Source organism: Clytia hemisphaerica, unplaced genomic scaffold (assembly GCF_902728285.1).
Source record: "Clytia hemisphaerica strain Z4C2 unplaced genomic scaffold, Clytia hemisphaerica genome assembly, whole genome shotgun sequence".
Taxonomy (NCBI): Eukaryota; Metazoa; Cnidaria; class Hydrozoa; order Leptothecata; family Clytiidae; genus Clytia; species Clytia hemisphaerica.
In genome coordinates, this window is record NW_027104384.1 from 249,634 (window position 1) to 271,147 (window position 21,514).

The following is a 21,514-nucleotide window of genomic DNA, read 5'->3' on the forward strand; positions in this document are numbered from 1 at the left end:
GAAAACTTTTGTAAAAGGCTTCTTTGTCTAAAAATCTTTGAAAATATAGTGCCTTTTGACCAATTTTTCATCCCAGTTTTCGTTAAAAAAAAAAACAGTCATAATTTTTGATACATAATGTTAGAAAGTTTTTCGAAACATTTTAAATAGTTCAATTCTTTGCGGGCAATTTAAGAAATTTATGAAAGAAAAAGGTTAATTACCCGTTGAAACTATTAGCCCTTTTTGATGACGAGGGTACTTTTTTGTTAAAAGTGTCAAGTAACCCAAAACAAAAGTTTTATCTTCAAATCCCTTAACAAACATTCTGACCATGATCAGCGTCCTTAAAACCTACCAAAAATAGATGTACCCTCTATCTGAAAATCTAGGTTGAATTCGAGGCTGAAATTTTTTGTGTTTAAAGTACGCTTTCTATGGTTTTCTTCCCTAGAAGAGATATTTTGTAGAAACCCAGTTTTCAGTTTTTCACGAGGAAGTGAAAAAAAGCCCTTTTAGCTATATCACCCCTAAAAATCTACGAAATGGTTTTTCTCGAATAACTTTTTTATAAAATAGTCCTTTTGGTCTCAAATTTTGAACGGTGGTTCACTGCCAAGTTACTAATTAGATCATTGGTACCTAAATATTTTCAAAACTGTATAATAAAATCAAAGTATATCTTAAACCCTACACTATTACAGCTTAAAACCTACAAATATTGAAGCCTTGCTCATAACTTACTGAAACTGTGAAATTGCAATACAGGTGCTCAACTGTGATTCAATTGATCAAATACTTGCTAGAAATCTATTCCCAAAACAATAGTTGTATTTTTAGGATTTCAAGCCCATAATGCAATTGCGCCTCATTTTTGTCCAAAAATGACTTCATTTTTTGACGTATGGTACTAATGCTTTTCTAAATCTTCATCGAATTTGTGACATTTTGATATGCAATATGACCATGTTTTGAGAAAGTCGATTTTCAGATTTTTTTGGCCACTACTGTACCATAAATGAGCTTTACAATAGGGAAATTGAGGAAATTGATTAACAAATGACCTTTTCGAGTTTTAATTAATTTTTCAATTGAAGAGTACTAGTAAATATAATAATATGTTCGCAAAAGATTCTTAAAAAAATACAACGTTTGGTAAGAAATTCCACCATGAATTATATTGTATGTATGTTGAACAAATTTTGTAAGATATGCGATCTTTGTTTACTCTCTCTCCTTCCTCCGAAATATTTTAGGCTTTATCTCAGCAGAATATAATTTTGTGAAAAAAAAATTGAGATATTCTAAAAACCACAGATTCAATTTTGATAAAAAATCAATTTACTATTTTAAGGCTATAATTTTAGATGATATTTCTTTTCAGCTTTAGTATTATTGGCAGATGGCAAGAAAATCTGATAAAAAAGTCCCTCTGATACTCGACTTAGTATGTTGTACAAAGTGGGATACAGGCCGGGCGGAACAATCGTAAAAGTGGGGAGGCTGAAGGCTCAAAATGAGATGAAATTTGTTAGGAATTTGAGAAAAACATCTCATTTGCTCAAAGGTGGGGAGGCGAAAATCTCCCCAGTCTCCACTTCCGTCGGGCCTGGGATACCTCTAGAATATTTTTCTTTTTTTTTTGGATAAGCCAAGAATCGATTTGCTCAAAGTTTGATCGCATTACCAAACTGGTTGGATTAATTTTCCATTATATGATTAAAAGATGAGGACTTGAATATATGGTAACAATCACCATATAGCGATCATAACGTTGTTTCAACGTCACTCTAATGTTCACAACGTCCAACAACGTTGTGCGCCAGCTGGGATAGCGATCATAGTGCAAAACATATTAAAAAAATGCTATCTTGGCTTTGCGATTATTTTCAACCCACTACATAAATTCAAACTACAGGCAAACACTCATAAATAGAAAAATCCAAGAAAATATTCACAAAAAAAACACTATAATATATACCCTGAAAACAACACATTAAAAAGTTATAAAAATTAAATTAACCCGTTCATAAATTGTGAAAATACCATTTGTAAAAAAATTAAAATCCACTGAAATTTCATTTCAAAATAATGGACGTTTAACATAAGGCTTTCGAATTTTTTTAAGATGTGCAGAATAATTTTGGTATCAAAAAATTATCAAAATTAATTATAAAAAAAACTAATAATAAAAAAATCATCTCGAAAAATATAAGAAAAATCTAAATTGTTAATTATAGGGAAATATAAAAAAGGATCAATTACAAGATTTGAAACCTTGGGCGGTGTTATTTAAAATTATCTCTGCCTAAAAAGACGAGCGAGTATCATTATACCGCCATTGAGGGCGTGCACCATAAGGACCGATAAATGATAAATTGCGTACGGGCTTGTAAGGCAAATTTGAAACTTAGGTTCATTGAGTTTAGAGCCCTGAAGGGATAGAGATGAATCTCATGAAAGGGATGTGAAGCCATATGTTTCCCATTCAAAACGCGTGACCTGCTGACACCTGGTTTTCACACAAGCGTCGAACTTAGTAAAACTAGCCAAGTGAAAACAAAAGAAAGAGCTAGATTCAATTCGTCATTCTAAATGTGGCGGTCAAAGGATCTACTCTAGCCTCTCGGGGGATTTAAACTCAATGAGGAAGGCTGTTGTTATTTTACGTATTTCATTATAATTCGTCTTATACGGCTTTGAGTCTGTCAAAATTTTAGAACTGACGACACTTATTACAAACCCCTTTATTTTCTCGTTTCTCGAACGACGAAATATAAATATTGCGGAAGCAGATCATATCAAGCCAATAAGAGTTAACCCATTAGCCATAGAATCCCTTGTACAGTTGACACTCTCTAATCTATTTTCAAGAGAAATTCGGTTTTAATCGAATAAGGGAGTTTACCGAATAGAAGAGAGTCGTTAATGAGTTTCTTGTTGACGGTGACTTACAGTATTCTCGAGTAATGGAGCGTATCAAATAGTAGAACGTCGATTTAGAGAGCGTCAACTGTAAAGAGATGTTATCTAAAAGAGATTGTATTTAGGAGCTACTGCTTTTGTCGATCAGGTCACCAATTTCTTCTTCGTCGGCTGAATCAAAGTCATCTCTAAATAAATGGAATCAAAGCAAAAAATAAATTAACAAGTGATACTTTTATGGACCTACCTGGTTATGCATTTAACACATATATAATTGATATCTACGTGAGCGTGACCATTAAACAATCATTCAGAACACAAATAGTGACGATCTATTAAAAGTAGTCGTTTGTTTCTTATAAAAAATCGTTTAGAAACCAAAATCTCATGCTCTTTAAATATTCTTTCACATTCAAGCAAACAAAAAAAAACATCTATCTCGTAAAAAAACATCTATCTCGTAAAAAACATTGAGTGATTTGACTAAGAACATTGATGTATGCTTATTAATAGTGATTCTTATGGATGAAGTGCGTTTTTGAGCCAAAAATTAATGATCCAATTTTTCGAAAAGTCCAAAAAACCGTTTTTTAGCCGTTTTTTTGGCTCAAATTTGCCCAAAAAATTTTTATCCCGAAAATCGGGCTCCATCACATTCGAGGGTTTATAGTTATGCATCTTTGTACAAAAAATCAGAAAAAACTAATGAGCCAATCTCGAGAAAAGCTGGTAACGAACGAACGAACGAACGAACGAACGAACGAACGACGGTTAATTTATAGGACCTCCACCGGGGTAGGTCTAAAAACATTGCCATGTAAAATGACATAACTTACAGTAGCGTAGACAGGAGGGGCGCAAAATTTGTGTAAGAGAGCAAACTTTTATGACAATTTAATTATCTATTCATAATATAACAAGCAATATGCTGAATGGACCTACCTGATGATGAAACTTAGATAGCAATAAGGAGAAAAACAATCATTAAGAAAATATAGCAGTTAGCGAAAATGCATTAAATTTCATCATTGATATTTGATGGGGGGAAGGGGTTTAGGGAAAAAAGAAATAGAAAGTTCCGGTTGCAAATTTGCAAAAGTTTTGTTGACAATTGAATCATGCTTGATGGTGTCATTGTTATCAATAATTTTTTTAAGTGAAAAACAAAGAAATATATGGAAAATGCCCAATTCAAATCTGCAAAAACGGCGATTTCCGGCACACTTCCGGATCGGAAAATCCGAATCGGCCACGCTTAGGGCATTGCTGATACACATCTTCATGCAAAAATCAGGAAAAATGATTAATGAAATCTCGAGAAAATGGCAACAAACCGGTTTTGACGGCATATTATCGGCATTTTTGGCCGAAATTTTTTTTCTTCAAAAATCAGGCTCCGTCACATTTTAGGTATTGCCATTTTTCATCAGTCTGCAAAATTTCATGAAAAAATATAAAGTACAGCTCGAGAAATTCAAGAAAAATCGTTTTCCGGCGATATTCGGCTGTTCCGGCGATTTTTAGAAAGTCCGGCATCAAAAATCAGTTTTATTGACAATTGAACCATGATGGTTGGCATTGTTATCAATAATAATTTTGCGTGAAAAAACAAAAAAATAATAGGAAAAAGTCCAATGAAAATCTGCAAAAACGGCGATTTCCGGTATATTTCTGGCATTTTCGGCAAGAATAGAATTGTTCTCAAAAATCGAACTCAGCCATGTTTTGGGCATTGCTATTACGCATCTATGTGCAAAAAATCAGAAAAAACTAATGACGAAATCTCGAGAAATTGCCAAAAAACGGTTTTTTCGGCATATCTCCGGCATTTTCGGCCGGAAAAAATGTTTTTCGAAAATAGGGCTCCGTCACTTTTAGGTATTGTCATTTTGCATCAATGTGCAAAATTTCATAAAAAAATATAAAGTACAGCACGAGAAATTCAAGAAATACTGTATTTCCGGCGAAAATAGGTTGTTCCGGCGATTTTTAAATAGTTCCGGCTTCAAAAATCAAATTTATTGAAAATTAAAACATGCTTGATGGTGGGCATTGCTATTAATAATGTTTTTGAATGAAAAAACAATCATTTATATGGAAAAAGGCCAATGGAAATCTGCAAAAAAGGCGATTTCCGGCATATTTCCGGCATTTTAAGCCGGAAAAATTTTGTTCTCAAAAATCGGACTCGGCCATTTTTTGGGCATTGTTAATACGCATCTTTGAGCAAAAATCAGAAAAAACTAATGATAAAATCTCGAGAAAATGCCAAAAAAACAGTTTTTCCGGCATATTTCCGGCATTTTCGGCCGGAAATTTCTTTTCAAAATCGGGCTCCGTCATATTTTTGGCATTGCCATTTTGCATCATTGTGCCAAAAATCAGAAAAAACTAATGAGCCAATCCTGAGAAAAGCTGGTAACAGACGGACGAACGGACGAACGAACGAACGGACAGACGGACATCGGTTAATTTATAGGACCTCTACCCCACCGGGGTAGGTCCAAAAAGATAATTACTGTGTCACAAAAATCTGCACTCCTGCACAAATTTTGCGCCCTCTTGCCTACGCTACTGACTTAGATAGATAGATAGAGTGGATATTTCACATGGATAGCCCAGTAATCATACAGTCTTTCTATTGTTTTCACGGGGTCCACAGCCAGCTGGCTGAACTATATATAAACTGAGCGGGACAATTAGAAGGAACGGGGATTCGAACCACGAACCCCTGGTTTGAGGCACTGACGTTTTGACAAGTCGGTCATCACCCCTTACACGGTACAAAGATATCACGTTAATTTAGACCATGTTCAGACGTTACTCTTCTGTATCGTTCCGAAACAAAACAGTTTCAAAACTAGTGTGAAAGTCAAAATTCGAAACGTCAAAAAAAGAAGACGTTACGAAGTAAAACAAATCGATACGGCTGCACTATTTTCATCGGAACGGAATTGCTCCGTTTTCTTGCTCCGAAACGTTCCGAAACCAATACTAACACTCTTGATTCGTAACAGAAACCATACCGGAACGATACGAAACCGTAACGTCTGAACATGGCCTTAGCTTAGCTTTAAATTTAAAATAATCAATCAAAGTCACACGTATAAAAAGAATTTAAAAACTTACACTTTATAGAATGCCACTTTATGTTTGCGACTCCTTGGGGGCTGGGGCCGACCAGATCGTGCACAACAACACGCAACACACAACACAATAATACCAGTCAAGAGCGCCGATGTTCCGATGATCGCGAAGTAAGTAGCGTTCTCTTTAGCTCGTATTACGTCATACCAGTGTGAGTCTACAAACAGAAAAAAACAGAATAAAGGCCGGTCTCCACTTGCGCGCGCTGCGATCGCACCTTTGGCTTCAATCTTTCTTGCTTGGAAAAAAGATTACGCCATAAAAATGTAGCGCGCGCTCGAAAAAAAGTTGAACACATTTCAACTTTTCTCAACTGTTACGTCACATCGCGCCAATGGAGTTGCTTCAATTTCTTTTTGATAAATTGCGTGGAAGCTTTTAGAACACGAGGCCATGGGTCATCAAGAGGACATGCATGGCCAGGGACCTCCCTCCCATTTCATCAATTTGATTGAAAAAAGAAGGAATTGCTTAAAAAATAAAAGCCTTACTATCGGTAGTACCATTGCGAGTACAATTACAAGTCACTGGGCACGGCGTTGGCTTATTGGTGACAACAGTTGCTCCTTTGTGGTTTGGTTGAGATGTTGGTTTGTTCCCATAGTCTTTGATGGTGTAATGAAGCCTCTGAATTGGTAATTTTGTTGTCTTGGTAGGAGGTACTGTATTTCTAATTATTGGTTTTGTTGTGGTTATGGTTTTTTTGCGTGGTTCGATTTTCGGTCTGGCTGATGTAGTTGTTGCGGTAGTGGTGGTGGTAGTGGCAATGGAAGAATACACTGAGACAGACGGTTCTACTGTATTTGAAACTATAGAAAAGAAGGAAAAAATTCAAAGCAACGTTATTTGTGTTATACAGAAAATTAATTCTACACAGCAAATTATCACATATTTTTGAAATTTTGTTGAATTATGCAGAATTTTAAGTGAATTTTTATACTTTCTCTACGTCATAGACAGGAGAATTTTTAACCGCTATTACTGGATAGAGCATCCAGAAATGGTTACATCATCACGCACCTGATACTACTTCTTTTCCTTCAGCATGATTATCGATAACTTCTTCCGAAGAAGAGGCAGCAGTAGTTTCTACATTGTTGTTGTTTTCATCAATTTCAGTTGAGTTTCCTTTCCCACTGACAGCCGTTGAAGTTAATTGTCGCTTATCCAAGAATTTCCCAGGGCTGGTGAGGTCGATGAATTTAGTGGCAAAGGAATCTTTGAAATAGAAATTGATCTCTTGGAATTTTCTTTGACTACCAGTTCCATAGACCATCTTCAAGGGTTTGGTGTACTGAAGAAAGAAAAAAAATAACAATTAATGAAAACAATAGTAAACAAGCTAGATACTGAATGGACCTACCTGATGATGAAAGTTAGATAGCAAAAATGAAAACAATCAGTTAAAAAATATATAGCGTTTAGCAAAAATGCATAACACATTAAATCTCATCAATGGTTGTTGATGGGAGGATCGGTTAGTTTAAAGGACCTCCGAGGTAGGTAGGACCTCCGAGGTAGGTCCAATGAGCAAAACAAAAAGACCTAACTTATTTTTATAGCCGTTTCATTCTCCGATGAATACCAATTAATGAAATCCGTCTAATAATTACACGCACATAAAGAATATTTCAAGCAGAAAAATCGATTATATTATTCCAATTCTGCTAAATTTTGAAACGAAATTGTCATTTCTTGGCTCGAAAAAAAAATCTGCACGAGATGGAAAAACTTTGAATGCTGAACTGTAAAGCTGTTAGAAAACTTTGAATCTGAAGAAATAATATTAGAGCGCCAGAACCAAGACCAGAGATGCGGCCACGACGCATTCTAAATAACATCACGAGAACATCTAAATGAGATCACGACAGCGGGATTTAAACTCCCATATTCCAAACATGAGTCCAGAAAAAAAATTGAGCAAGACTTCTTACTACAATATAGCAACTCTTTAGTCTTAAAGTCATCGGGAATTCGAATAAGGTTTAGAGTTTATAAAAAGGTGAGAAGGTTAATATAGAGGGTTTTAAAAATGCAGGCATGCGCATTGCAAGCCGATAGATGATTCACATTGTGACAATTGATGTATTGAAAATTTATTTGACGTCACACACTGCAAGATCAAGCGGAAATCAACATTTTGGAACCGTTCCGTAGATGTTTTCCGATGTTATATTACCGGTTCGATCCAGCTACCATGGCTACGATATGAAAAAAATATTTGACGTCAAATAAAAGCCACAGAAAGTTTACATTCAAGATTTTCTTTTTATTGACAAGTCAAGCTTTCTTTCAACTGGCAACGTCGCTCTCATCACTTCTCTGCTGTCATCTTCTCTACATTATTTTTTCTAATGTAAGTAAACATTTTCAAGTTGTTTTAAAAGCTCTGTTTGGGTTCTTTACAAACTAAAACAATATTTTATGACCATTTGAACAGCCATTTAATACATCACCGCTGATTTGGGATAAAAAATAACAGTTTAAGGCAGTTTAGAGTCTCCAAAATCTTTGTGAGTTAAAATTTGTTACTTTGACTACTTTAAGTTTAAGTTAGCTTCTTTTGAGTTAACTTTGACTAGTATAAGTCTAAATTGGCTCCTCTAGAGTTACCTCTGGCCACTTTTAACCCAAGTTAGCCCTTTTTTTAGTTACGTTTGACCATTTTGAGCTATATTAGCCCTTTTTGAGTTAATTTTGACTACTTTGAGCTCAAGCTTCTTTTTTTTTTTAGGTTAGATGTTTGTTAACTTCTTTTACGTAAAGTTTGGCCACTTTGAGCCCAAGTTAGTCTTTCTTTAGTTACGTTAAGCCACTTTGAGCACAAGCTGGTCCTTTGTTAGTTAGGTTTAGCCGCGTCGAGTCTAATTTAGCCCTTTATAAGTTAATTTTGATCTTTTTAAGCGAAGTTAGCTTCTGTTACGATACGTTTGGCTACTTTGAGCCCAGATTAGCTCTTTTTAAGTTAGTTTTGACCATTTTGAACTAAATTAGCCCTTTTCGAGTAACAATTGACTACTTAAAACCTAAATTAGCTTCTGTTACGATAAGTTTGGCCACTTTTAGCCTGAGTTAGCTCTTTGAAGTTAGTTTTGACCATTTTGAACTAAGTTAGCCCTTCTTGAGTAACAATTGACTACTTTGAGCCTAAGTTAGCTCTTTTTATGTTAGTTTTGATCATTTTGAGCCTAAGTTAGCCATTTTAAGTTAAGTTAGTCCTTTTTAAGTTAATTTTGATCTTTTTAAACAAAGTTAGCTTCTTTTTGAGTGATGTTTGGCTACTTCAAGCCTAAGTTAGCTCTTTTACGATAAGTTGTGCCATTCTTAGCCTAAGTTAGCTCTTTTTATGTTAGTTTTGATCATTTTGAGCTAAAGTTAGCCCTTTTTGAGTGACATTTGACTACTTTGAGTATAAATTAGCTTCTGTTACGATAAGTTTTGCCACTTTGAGCCTAAGTTAGCTTTTTTTGAGTAACTTTTGATCATTTTAAGCCTAAGTTAGCTTCTTTTGAGTAACTTTTGATCATTTTGAGCCTAAGTTAGCTTCTTTTGAGTAACTTTTGATAATTTTAGACAAAGTAAGCTTTTTTTGAGTAACTTTTGATCATTTTGAGCCTAAGTTAGCTTCTTTTGAGTAACTTTTGATCATTTTAAACAAAGTAAGCTTCTTTTGAGTTATGTTTGGCCACTTTGAGCCTAAGTATAAGTTAGCTTCTTTTGAGTAACTATTGATCATTTTGAGCCTAAGTTAGCTTCTTTTGAGTAACTTTTGATCATTTTGAGCCTAAGTTAGCTTCTTTTGAGTAACTTTTGATCATTTTGAGCCTAAGTTAGCTTCTTTTGAGTAACTTTTGATCATTTTAATCAAAGTAAGCTTTTTTTGAGTGACGTTTGACTACTTTGAGCCTAAGTTAGCTTCTGTTACGATAAGTTAGCTCTTGCAGGTAAGTTTGGACACTTTTAGCCTAAGTTGGTCCTTTCTATAGCAATTTTGAACATTTTGATCAAAGTTAGCCCTTTTACGATAAGGTCACTTTTAACCTAAGTTAGTCTTTTTTTAGTTACGTTTAGCCGCTTCGAACCAAGTTAGCCCTTTTCAAGTTAACTTTGATCTTTTTGAGCCAAGTTAGCTTCTTTTGAGTTATGTTTAGCTTCTTTGAGGCCAAATTAACATCTGTTACGATAAGTTTGGCCACATTTAGCCTGATTTAGCTCTTTTTAAGTTAGTTTTGATCATTTTGAACTAAGTTAGCCCTTTTGGAGTAACAATTGACTTCTTTGAGCCTAAATTAGCTTCTGTTACGATAAGTTCGGCTACTTTTAGCCTAAGTTGGTTTGTGAATTTTGACCATTTTGAACTAGATTAGCTATTCTCGAGTGACGTTTGACAACTTTGAGCTTAAGTTAGTTCTTTTTCAGTTAATTTCTATTTTTTTGGAAAAAGTTAGCCCTTGAGTTACGCTTGAATACTTATAGCCTAAGCTAGCTTCTCTTACGTAGAACTTTTAGTCTATGTTAGCCATTCTCAGTTAAGTTTGACAACTTTGGACTTAAGTAAGGTCCTTTTTGCATAAAGTATGACCATTTTGAGCCTAGTTTAGCCCTTTTTGCGTATTAGTTTAATATTTTTGAGCGCAAGTTAACCTAAATTGAATTAAGTTATACCATTTTGAGTTAAAGTTCAACTTCTTTAGACCTTTGGTTAGATCCACTTTCGTTAAGACTGGTTAATTTAGGCCTCAGCTAGCTCTCTTGAGTTAAGCTTGACCATTTTCAAAGTTAGTACTTTGAAGTTAGCCTTCATCAAATCAAGCTCTGTCACTTTCAGCCATGGTCAAGCTAGAAGACTGAAAAAAAATATTTGCTATTTTCGAACAGTATGAGCCAGCTATAAGCCCATTAATGCCTAGAGCCGAAGTAAATTGGGAGAACACTGGATTCCCCTGGTAATAATCTTAAATTAATCTCCTTTCTCTTTATAGTTCCTTCATACCTACAATATCAATAAAATGGCTGCTATGTTACGAGCACTTTCAAAACCATTAAATATGGCTGCTGGTGTTGGCGCCGCCGCTTTAGGTTTGGCTGCCGGTGCTATGGGATTTCCTGAAGCTGCTAACGATTGCAAATCTCAGGTCAAAAAAGCCTACAGACAATTTATGCCGTGTATGGATTATCCTGATTTATCAAAACACAATAACTGCTTGAGTAAAGTATTGACACCGCAAATATATACTAAACTTCGTGATTTGGTAAGTTCAAAAACTTTTTTCTCAACTTTTCAGTACATATAACCCAGTGGCATTCTCGGATTATACAGTTTTGGGTACCATATTAAGCGACTATACGATCTCCAAGCAAAATTATCTTATCATTTGTGACATAAACCGACTTTCTAACGGACATAGTTACAGAAATCTTTCTAGTCTTTAATTTAGAACTTGGTATTTAGCAGCGGTCAAAGCAAGGTGATGGAATGAATAGGTAGAGATGCGGAATATATTTTACACAACAAATAAGCATATATTTTTGTAGTTCTGGTGAATTAAGCAGAATTTTGAAACGGAAAAGCCTCTTAAATAAACTTCGCTGAGTTGAAAATACGTCCAAGACGAAAGAACATTTAACATTGCAAAAGACCACTCATCTTATTCTCCTCCAACACATCAGCAAGTAACTGCTTTAGATTTCATCCGTGGATTTTTGAAATTAGCCCGATAATAATATTTTTCTTTATTTTTCAGCAAACACCGTCAGGTTATACACTTGACATGGCCATCCAAACAGGTGTCGACAATCCCGGACATCCGTTCATTTCAACAGTCGGTGTTGTTGCAGGCGATGAAGAATCTTATGAAGTCTTCAAAGAATTGATGGACCCCATCATCCAAGATAGACATAATGGTTTCGGACCTAACGATCGACATAAGACTGATCTTGATGCCTCCAAAATTAAAGGTATAAACCAAAGTCGAACCCAGTCTCTTATTTCACTTTTTTTATGATTCTGATAGCGCTCTCGAAAAGATTGTATTGTATGTCCATCAGTAAAATAAAAAAATACACGTGGCTCTGAGTGCAAGATTGTGACATAAATCAACACCTCATCGGGGAAAACTTCGTCGGGAAAAGTGACGAAATTTTGGCCAAGTGACGAATATTTTTCCCTGACGAAAATTTTCCCCGTCGAAGTTTTCCCCGATAAGGTATTTCAACTGTATTCGGATGCGTTTTCCGTCTTATGAACTTTGTTACAATAAATCATAGAGGTTGAACGATAGATACGACTGAATGAATAAGGCTCTGCTTCCGAGTGATCTCGAAAATTTAAGTATTTTTGCTTCTAAATTCAACTCTCTCTAATTCGAACCTCTGTAATTGGAATCTTTTTATCGGTCCCTTGAAAGTCCAGAAGTCTACTGTTTTATGTATCGAGGCAATTTAATTCATTATTCAGTCAAATATTTATTTGATCATCTTCTCCATTTTCATAGGTGGCAAATTTGATGAGAAATACGTGCTAAGTTCGCGCGTGCGCACAGGACGTTCCATTAAGGGACATTCCCTTCCACCGCACTGCACTCGTGCTGAACGTCGCAGTGTTGAACACATTGTCACATCCGCTTTGAACTCGTTACAAGGTGATCTGTCTGGTACTTATTATCCGTTATCTGGAATGACCGACGATGAACAACAACAATTGATCGATGATCATTTCTTGTTTGATAAACCAGTATCTCCATTATTGACCTGCGCTGGTATGGCACGTGACTGGCCTGATGCACGTGGTATCTGGCATAACAAAAATAAGAATTTCCTAATCTGGATCAACGAGGAAGATCACACTCGTGTCATCTCTATGGAGAAGGGTGGAGACATGAAGAAAGTCTTTGAACGATTCTGCCGTGGATTGAAGCAAGTTGAGAAACATATTGAGGAACATGGCCATGGATTTATGTGGTCTGAACGTCTTGGATATATCTTGACTTGCCCATCCAACCTTGGAACTGGCCTTCGAGCTGGTAAGACGTCAATTTAAAATAACAATTTCACAGGAATAAGTTCTTTTAAAACTGTTGAAATTCTTTAAATAAACTAAGCTTTCCCTAGGCAGCATTTCTATCATTTAGCAACTAGATTTCCCAGAATTTTTTAAACCGTTAAGTTTTCCAATGTTTCTACAGGTGTCCACGTGAAATTACCAAAGCTGTCTCAAGATAAACGTTTCAATAACATTCTTCAATCATATCGTTTACAAAAACGTGGAACTGGAGGTGTCGACACTGCTGCTGTTGGTGGTACCTTTGATATCTCAAACTTGGATCGTCTTGGACATTCTGAAGTTGAACTGGTTCAACAAGTCATCGATGGTGTCAATAACTTAATTGGTATGGAAAAATCCTTAGAAAAAGGTAAGAAAATTGACAGCCTCTTACCCAAAAATATGAAGTCTCAATAGAGATTTCATTTCAAAACACGTATACTTATTTAAGTTTTCTTTGTAATTTAAAACAAAATGACTATAAAAAACCAAAAAAACTAAATAACTTTATAACCAAATACAATTTTTCTCCTTCTTTTTATCTGTCAATTTTCTTTTAAGTTTTTCAACTTTCATAATAAACAGCCACCATGTAAATATAATTATACCTCCAAAAACTAAAAATGTAAAACTTCAAATGGAGGTTTAAAGCCACCAAGTTTCATCAAAAATCTTTGAAATAAAAGAGTAAACTTTAATATCATTAAGAAATCAAGAGCCTTTAAAATCATATCAACTAGAAAGTTTACCAACTTTACCCTATTAACAAATTTGAACAAACAAACTTAAAATCGAATCCCACTTTTTCTTCTGTTTGAGCGCCAAGTTATCAATTATTTTGAGAAAAAGAAACTTTTACAATTTTTTCAATAAAAAAGCTAAATTTAATTTGAAATCATACTGAGACCGCTTTCCTCCAGAGCAAGATCAACATTGAGATTTATAAATAAAACTGTTTTCAATACTTGAGTAAAAGTAATTTTAATTTTTAAGATAACTTTACATTTGGAAAAGGATTGGATTTTTCTAAAATAAAGAATTTTCATGTCTTTTTTACATTATTGAGCACCGTGAGAGCGGGTTAAGCTATAAACGAAAATTGGTTCAGGATTTTTGATATTTTTAAACTTCCTCAAGAATGATTGCTCCTTTTTTTCTCTATTAATAAAAATTAATCGATTTATAATCTTTAGTAAGAAGCGTAAAATGTTCTTTATTTTATATGTATGATGGACCTTTAAGGTTGAAACATGGTTTTGCTTAAAAACTGCAGAGTATGCAATGAGATTTTTGAATGATACTGTTTTCGATCCTCGAGCAGTAGCTTTAAATGAAATAATTTTACATTTGGCAAAGGCTTGGATTTTTCTAAAATAAAGAATTTTCATGTGTCTTTTTGACTTTATTGAGCACCGCGAGGGCGGGTTAAGCTCTAAAAGAAAATTGATCCAGGATTTTTGATATTTTGTGATTTCCTCAAAAATAATTGTTCCTTTTTTTCTATAGAAAAAAATTAATCGATTTGAAATGTTTAGTAAGAAGCATAAAACATTCTTTATTTTATATGTATGATGGACCTTTTAGGTTGAACCATGGTTTGCTTAAAGACTGTAAAACTTAGCATTGAGATTTTTGAATGATACTGTTTTCGATCCTCGAGTAGTAGCTTTAAATGAGATAATTTTACATTTGGCAAAGGCTTGGATTTACTAAAATAAAGAATTTTCATGTGTCTTTTTTACTTTATTGAGCACCGTGAGGGCGGGTTAAGCTCTAAACGAAAATTGATCCAGGATTTTTGATATTTTGTGATTTCCTCAAAAATAATTGTTCCTTTTTTTCTCTATTGAAAAAATTAATCGATTTGAAATGTTTTGTAAGAAACGTAAAATATTATTTGTTTCATAAGTATGATGGACCTTTTAGGTTGAACCATGGTTTTGCTTAAAGACTGCAAACTTAACATTGAGATTTTTGAATGATACTGTTTTCGATCCTCGAGTAGTAGCTTTAAATGAGATAATTTTACATTTGGCAAAGGCTTAGATTTTCTAAAATAAAGAATGTGTCTTTTTTACTTTATTGAGCACCGTGAGGGCGGGTTAAGCTCTAAAAGAAAATTGATTCAGGATTTTTGATATTTTTTGATTTCCTCAAAAATGATTGTTCCTTTTTTTCTATAGAAAAAATTAAACGATTTGAAATGTTTAGTAAGAAGCGTAAAATATTCTTTATTTTATATGTATGATGGACCTTTAAGGTTGAACCATGGTTTGCTTAAACACTGTAAACTTAGCATTGAGAATTTTGAATGATACTGTTTTCGATCCTCGAGTAGTAGCTTTAAATGAGATAATTTTACATTTGACAAAGGCTTAAGGATTTTTCTAAAATAAAGAATTTTCATGTGTCTTTTTAACTTTATTGAGTACCGCGAGGGCGGGTTAAGCTCTAAACGAAAATTGATCCAGGATTTTTGATATTTTTAAATTTCCTCAAAATTGATTGTTCCTTTTTTCTATAGAAAAAAATTAATCGATTTGAAATGTTTAGTAAGAAGCGTAAAACATTCTTTATTTTATATGTATGATGGACCTTTTAGGTTGAACCATGGTTTGCTTAAACACTGTAAACTTAGCATTGAGATTTTTCAATGATACTGTTTTCGATCCTCGAGTAGTAGCTTTAAATGAGATAATTTTACATTTGACAAAGGCTTAAGGATTTTTCTAAAATAAAGAATTTTCATGTGTCTATTAACTTTATTGAGTACCGTGAGGGCGGGTTAAGCTCTAAACGAAAATTGATCCAGGATTTTTGATATTTTTAAATTTCCTCAAAATTGATTGTTCCTTTTTTCTATAGAAAAAAATTAATCGATTTGAAATGTTTAGTAAGAAGCGTAAAACATTCTTTATTTTATATGTATGATGGACCTTTTAGGTTGAACCATGGTTTGCTTAAAGACTGTAAAGTATGCATTGAGATTTTTGAATGATACTGTTTTCGATCCTCGAGTAGTAGCTTTAAATGAGATAATTTTACATTTGGCAAAGGCTTGGATTTTCTAAAATAAAGAATTTTCATGTGTCTTTTTGACTTTATTGAGCACCGTGAGGGCGGGTTAAGCTTTAAACGAAAATTGATCCAGGATTTTTGATACTTTTTGATTTCCTCGAAAATGATTGTTCCTTTTTTTCTATACAAAAAAAATAATCAATTTGAAATGTTTAGTAAGAAGCGTAAAACATTCTTTATTTTATATGTATGATGGACCTTTTAGGTTGAACCATCGTTTTGCTTAAAGACTGCAAACTTAGCATTGAGATTTTTGAATGATACTGTTTTCGATCCTCGAGTAGTAGCTTTAAATAAGATAATTTTACATTTCGCAAAGGCTTAGATTTTCTAAAATAAAGAATGTGTCTTTTTTACTTTATTGAGTACCGTGAGGGCGGGTTTAGCTCTAAAAGAAAATTGATCCAGGATTTTTGATATTTTTTTTATTTCCTCAAAAATGATTGTTCCTTTTTTTTCTATAGAAAAAATTAATCAATTTGAAATGTTTAGTAAGAAGCGTAAAATATTCTTTATTTTATATGTATGATGGACCTTTTAGGTTGAACCATGGTTTGCTTAAAGACTGTAAACTTAGCATTGAGATTTTTGAATGATACTGTTTTCGATCCTCGAGTAGTAGCTTTAAATGAGATAATTTTACATTTGACAAAGGCTTGGATTTACTAAAATAAAGAATTTTCAAGTGTCTTTTTTACTTTATTGAGCACCGTGAGGGCTGATCCAGGATTTTTGATATTTTGTGATTTCCTCAAAAATAATTGTTCCTTTTTTTCTCTATTGAAAAAATTAATCGATTTGAAATGTTTAGTAAGAAGCGTAAAATATTCTTTATTTTATATGTATGATGGACCTTTAAGGTTGAACCATGGTTTGCTTAAAGACTGTAAAGTATGCATTGAGATTTTTGAATGATACTGTTTTCGATCCTCGAGTAGTAGCTTTAAATGAGATAATTTTACATTTGGCAAAGGCTTGGATTTTTCTAAAATAAAGAATTTTCATGTGTCCTTTTGACTTTATTGAGCACCGTGAGGGCGGGTTAAGCTCTAAAAGAAAATTGATCCAGGATTTTTGATATTTTGTGATTTCCTCAAAAATAATTGTTCCTTTTTTTCTCTATTGAAAAAATTAATCAATTTGAAATGTTTAGTAAGAAGTGTAAAATATTCTTTATTTTATATGTATGATGGACCTTTTAGGTTGAACCATGGTTTGCTTAAAGACTGTAAACTTAGCATTGAGATTTTTGAATGATACTGTTTTCGATCCTCGAGTAGTAGCTTTAAATGAGATAATTTTACATTTGGCAAAGGCTTGGATTTACTAAAATAAAGAATTTTCAAGTGTCTTTTTTACTTTATTGAGCACCGTGAGGGCTGATCCAGGATTTTTGGTATTTTGTGATTTCCTCAAAAATAATTGTTCCTTTTTTTCTCTATTGAAAAAATTAATCGATTTGAAATGTTTAGTAAGAAGCGTAAAATATTCTTTATTTTATATGTATGATGGACCTTTTAGGTTGAACCATGGTTTTGCTTAAAGACTGCAAACTTAGCATTGAGATAATGATACTGTTTTCGATCCTCGAGTAGTAGCTTTAAATGAGATAATTTTACATTTCGCAAAGGCTTAGATTTTCTAAAATTAAGAATGTGTCTTTTTTACTTTATTGAGTACCGTGAGGGCGGGTTTAGCTCTAAAAGAAAATTGATCCAGGATTTTTGATATTTTTTTTATTTCCTCAAAAATGATTGTTCCTTTTTTTTCTATAGAAAAAATTAATCAATTTGAAATGTTTAGTAAGAAGCGTAAAATATTCTTTATTTTATATGTATGATGGACCTTCTAGGTCGAACCATGGTTTGCTTAAAGACTGTAAAGTATGCATTGAGATTTTTGAATGATACTGTTTTCGATCCTCGAGTAGTAGCTTTAAATGAGATAATTTTACATTTGGCAAAGGCTTGGATTTTTCTAAAATAAAGAATTTTCATGTGTCCTTTTGACTTTATTGAGCACCGTGAGGGCGGGTTAAGCTCTAAAAGAAAATTGATCCAGGATTTTTGATATTTTGTGATTTCCTCAAAAATAATTGTTCCTTTTTTTCTCTATTGAAAAAATTAATCAATTTGAAATGTTTAGTAAGAAGCGTAAAATATTCTTTATTTTATATGTATGATGGACCTTTTAGGTTGAACCATGGTTTGCTTAAAGACTGTAAACTTAGCATTGAGATTTTTGAATGATACTGTTTTCGATCCTCGAGTAGTAGCTTTAAATGAGATAATTTTACATTTGGCAAAGGCTTGGGTTTACTAAAATAAAGAATTTTCAAGTGTCTTTTTTACTTTATTGAGCACCGTGAGGGCTGATCCAGGATTTTTGATATTTTGTGATTTCCTCAAAAATAATTGTTCCTTTTTTTCTCTATTGAAAGAATTAATCGATTTGAAATGTTTAGTAAGAAGCGTAAAATATTCTTTATTTTATATGTATGATGGACCTTCTAGGTTGAACCATGGTTTGCTTAAAGACTGTAAAGTATTGCATTGAGATTTTTGAATGATACTGTTTTCGATCCTCGAGTAGTAGCTTTAAATGAGATAATTTTACATTTGGCAAAGGCTTGGATTTTCTAAAATAAAGAATTTTCATGTGTCTTTTTGACTTTATTGAGCACCGTGAGGGCGGGTTAAGCTCTAAACGAAAATTGATACAGGATTTTTGATACTTTTTGATTTCCTCGAAAATGATTGTTCCTTTTTTTCTATACAAAAAAAATAATCGATTTGAAATGTTTAGTAAGAAGTGTAAAACATTCTTTATTTTATATGTATGATGGACCTTTTAGGTTGAACCATGGTTTTGCTTAAAGACTGCAAACTTAGCATTGAGATTTTTGAATGATACTGTTTTCGATCCTCGAGTAGTAGCTTTAAATGAGATAATTTTACATTTCGCAAAGGCTTAGATTTTCTAAAATAAAGAATGTGTCTTTTTTACTTTATTGAGTACCGTGAGGGCGGGTTTAGCTCTAAAAGAAAATTGATCCAGGATTTTTGATATTTTTTTTATTTCCTCTAAAATGATTGTTCCTTTTTTTTCTATAGAAAAAATTAATCAATTTGAAATGTTTAGTAAGAAGCGTAAAATATTCTTTATTTTATATGTATGATGGACCTTTTAGGTTGAACCATGGTTTGCTTAAAGACTGTAAACTTAGCATTGAGATTTTTGAATGATACTGTTTTCGATCCTCGAGTAGTAGCTTTAAATGAGATAATTTTACATTTGACAAAGGCTTGGATTTACTAAAATAAAGAATTTTCAAGTGTCTTTTTTACTTTATTGAGCACCGTGAGGGCTGATCCAGGATTTTTGATATTTTGTGATTTCCTCAAAAGTGATTGTTCCTTTTTTTCTCTATTGAAAAAATTAATCGATTTGAAATCCTTAGTAAGAAGCGTAAAATATTCTTTATTTTACTTGTATTGGACGTTTAGTATGGTCTCTCAATTCTGATTTTTTTATAATTTATTCAAAACTGATACCTCATATAACTTGATAACAATGACGCTCAAACAGGTCCCTTAATTTTCCTTTTAATACCACACCTCAAATTTGAATTGGTTAGGTTTTTAGTGATGAAGCAGAGTTTTTAAACCTTTCTTTTGAAGTTAACCCTTTTGTTTACTTATATTATCCATACTTATAATATCAATACTTTTTATACTCCATTGTAACAACACTTCATTTTGTTTTATTTTATTTGAAATATATATTGATAAAAAAACAAAAATGCCAGATTGTGTTATTTCTTTATAATTCTTTCTTTCCCTATCTATTTCAATAACGCCGTTCATCTGAACATCAACATCTGAAGTTTTCAAACATATTGTGGTAAGTTCTTATAAAAAAACGTGTAATAAAAAGAAATCCAAACAATGAAAAATTACCTTCAGTCCTGTAAGAGGTCTGCTGAGTATTGCATTGTATGAAACACTTGTCTCGTCATCGCTTTCTTTAGACCAGGTCTGACTCTCAGATGCAACAAACCCACCATGCAAGTCCCAATCGGCACTCTAAAAAAAGATGTTTATTGAAATTACGAAGCCAATGAATAATAGAAGAAAGTCTCTTTAAAAAACATAAAGCATGATATTTGGTTGCAAATGATCGATGAACAACTCGCATTCTATAAACCTTTCTTTTTTTAAGACAAAGCTCTGATCAATCCTAAATTAGACAAAACAGTTTTAATCCATCAAACCTTGACTTTTTCTGAGGCAATACACATCAAGTTTTCCTTTATTCAAACGTTTGTTACCTTTTGAAAAATCTTTGTTTCATTTTTGTATGGACTTTTCAAAGAATTTGTCAATTGGCAACAGATTAAGCATATGAGCATAGTTGTCTGTAAAGCAAATTATTATTAAGATTTGTATTTTAGTAGACCCACCTTAACACTGATACTGCTGTGTCTGATCCTGAAAAATAATGATTCCTTAAGCTCGTTTACTTCTTCATTAACTCCTACAAATCCAACAACCAACCAATTATTATGTGTAGTCATTTTAATGGCAAGCAAAAGAGATTTGCCCATGATTTTCCATCCTGTATAAACACCAGTTGTCAGTTTAGTGTATTGAAAATTAAATTCTTCGGTTCCGCCATCAGATTCATTCTGGTCAGGATCTGCAGATTCACTATCCGGATATTCTTGACTATTATCACCAGTGAAAAAGGGAGCACCAAAGGTAAGTGACAGTATCGAAATCAGTAATATCAACTTCATTTTGTTTTGAATTGATTATAGCTTGTTTCTAAATGAGATCATTAAAGGTTTGTGGGAATGTGAATTGGGCAATTACGTTGATGTTACAATAGTATGTGCAGTGAACATAAACATCAAAAGAAGCATATTGACCATAGTTTCTAGAGGGGTCAAGACTCCCCCTTAAGTAAGAGGATCCCCCCTTAAGTGCTAACCCCCCCTTAGGAAATTCATTTAAAATATCACACCCCCGGGGGGGGAACCAGAAAACCAGTATAAATGAAACGATTGTACAAGAGTCAAAATTAGGTTAGATGATTTTTGTCTGTTCGAAATTACAATGCAGTGACTTCAATAAAGGAAAGAAAAAAATTAACAGTGCAGCAGGCAAACTTTATTGGAAAAGAAAAAAATTGAAATTTCACATAATCATAGGATCCACCCCCCCCCAGAGATTTGGGGATACCTAAAAAAGCCAGGTAACTGGAAGTATTCTTAGATTTAGGGGGTACCTGATATGTTTGGGGGTACCTGCATTTTCATTAGTGGGGGCAGGGGCTGTTGTT

General features: G+C 33.3%; 2 protein-coding genes across 2 annotated transcripts; one reads left to right on the plus strand and one right to left on the minus strand.

Moving 5' to 3' along the window:
* Positions 1–1,850: 1,850 nt before the first annotated feature.
* LOC136819400 (uncharacterized) lies at positions 1,851–20,996 on the minus strand. The gene is made up of 6 exons (XM_067075633.1): positions 20,634–20,996; positions 20,131–20,256; positions 7,072–7,345; positions 6,543–6,860; positions 6,034–6,208; positions 1,851–3,092 (listed from the first exon to the last, which is right to left on the minus strand). The coding sequence occupies exons 1-6, from the start codon at positions 20,967–20,969 to the stop codon at positions 3,026–3,028; spliced, it is 1,296 nt and encodes a 431-aa protein (XP_066931734.1). The 5' UTR covers positions 20,970–20,996; the 3' UTR covers positions 1,851–3,025.
* LOC136819338 (creatine kinase M-type-like) lies at positions 8,150–13,524 on the plus strand. The gene is made up of 5 exons (XM_067075581.1): positions 8,150–8,407; positions 11,034–11,303; positions 11,796–12,009; positions 12,546–13,073; positions 13,236–13,524. Exons 2-5 carry the CDS (start codon positions 11,061–11,063, stop codon positions 13,508–13,510), a joined length of 1,260 nt encoding a protein of 419 aa, XP_066931682.1. The 5' UTR covers positions 8,150–8,407; positions 11,034–11,060; the 3' UTR covers positions 13,511–13,524.
* Positions 20,997–21,514: the final 518 nt, after the last annotated feature.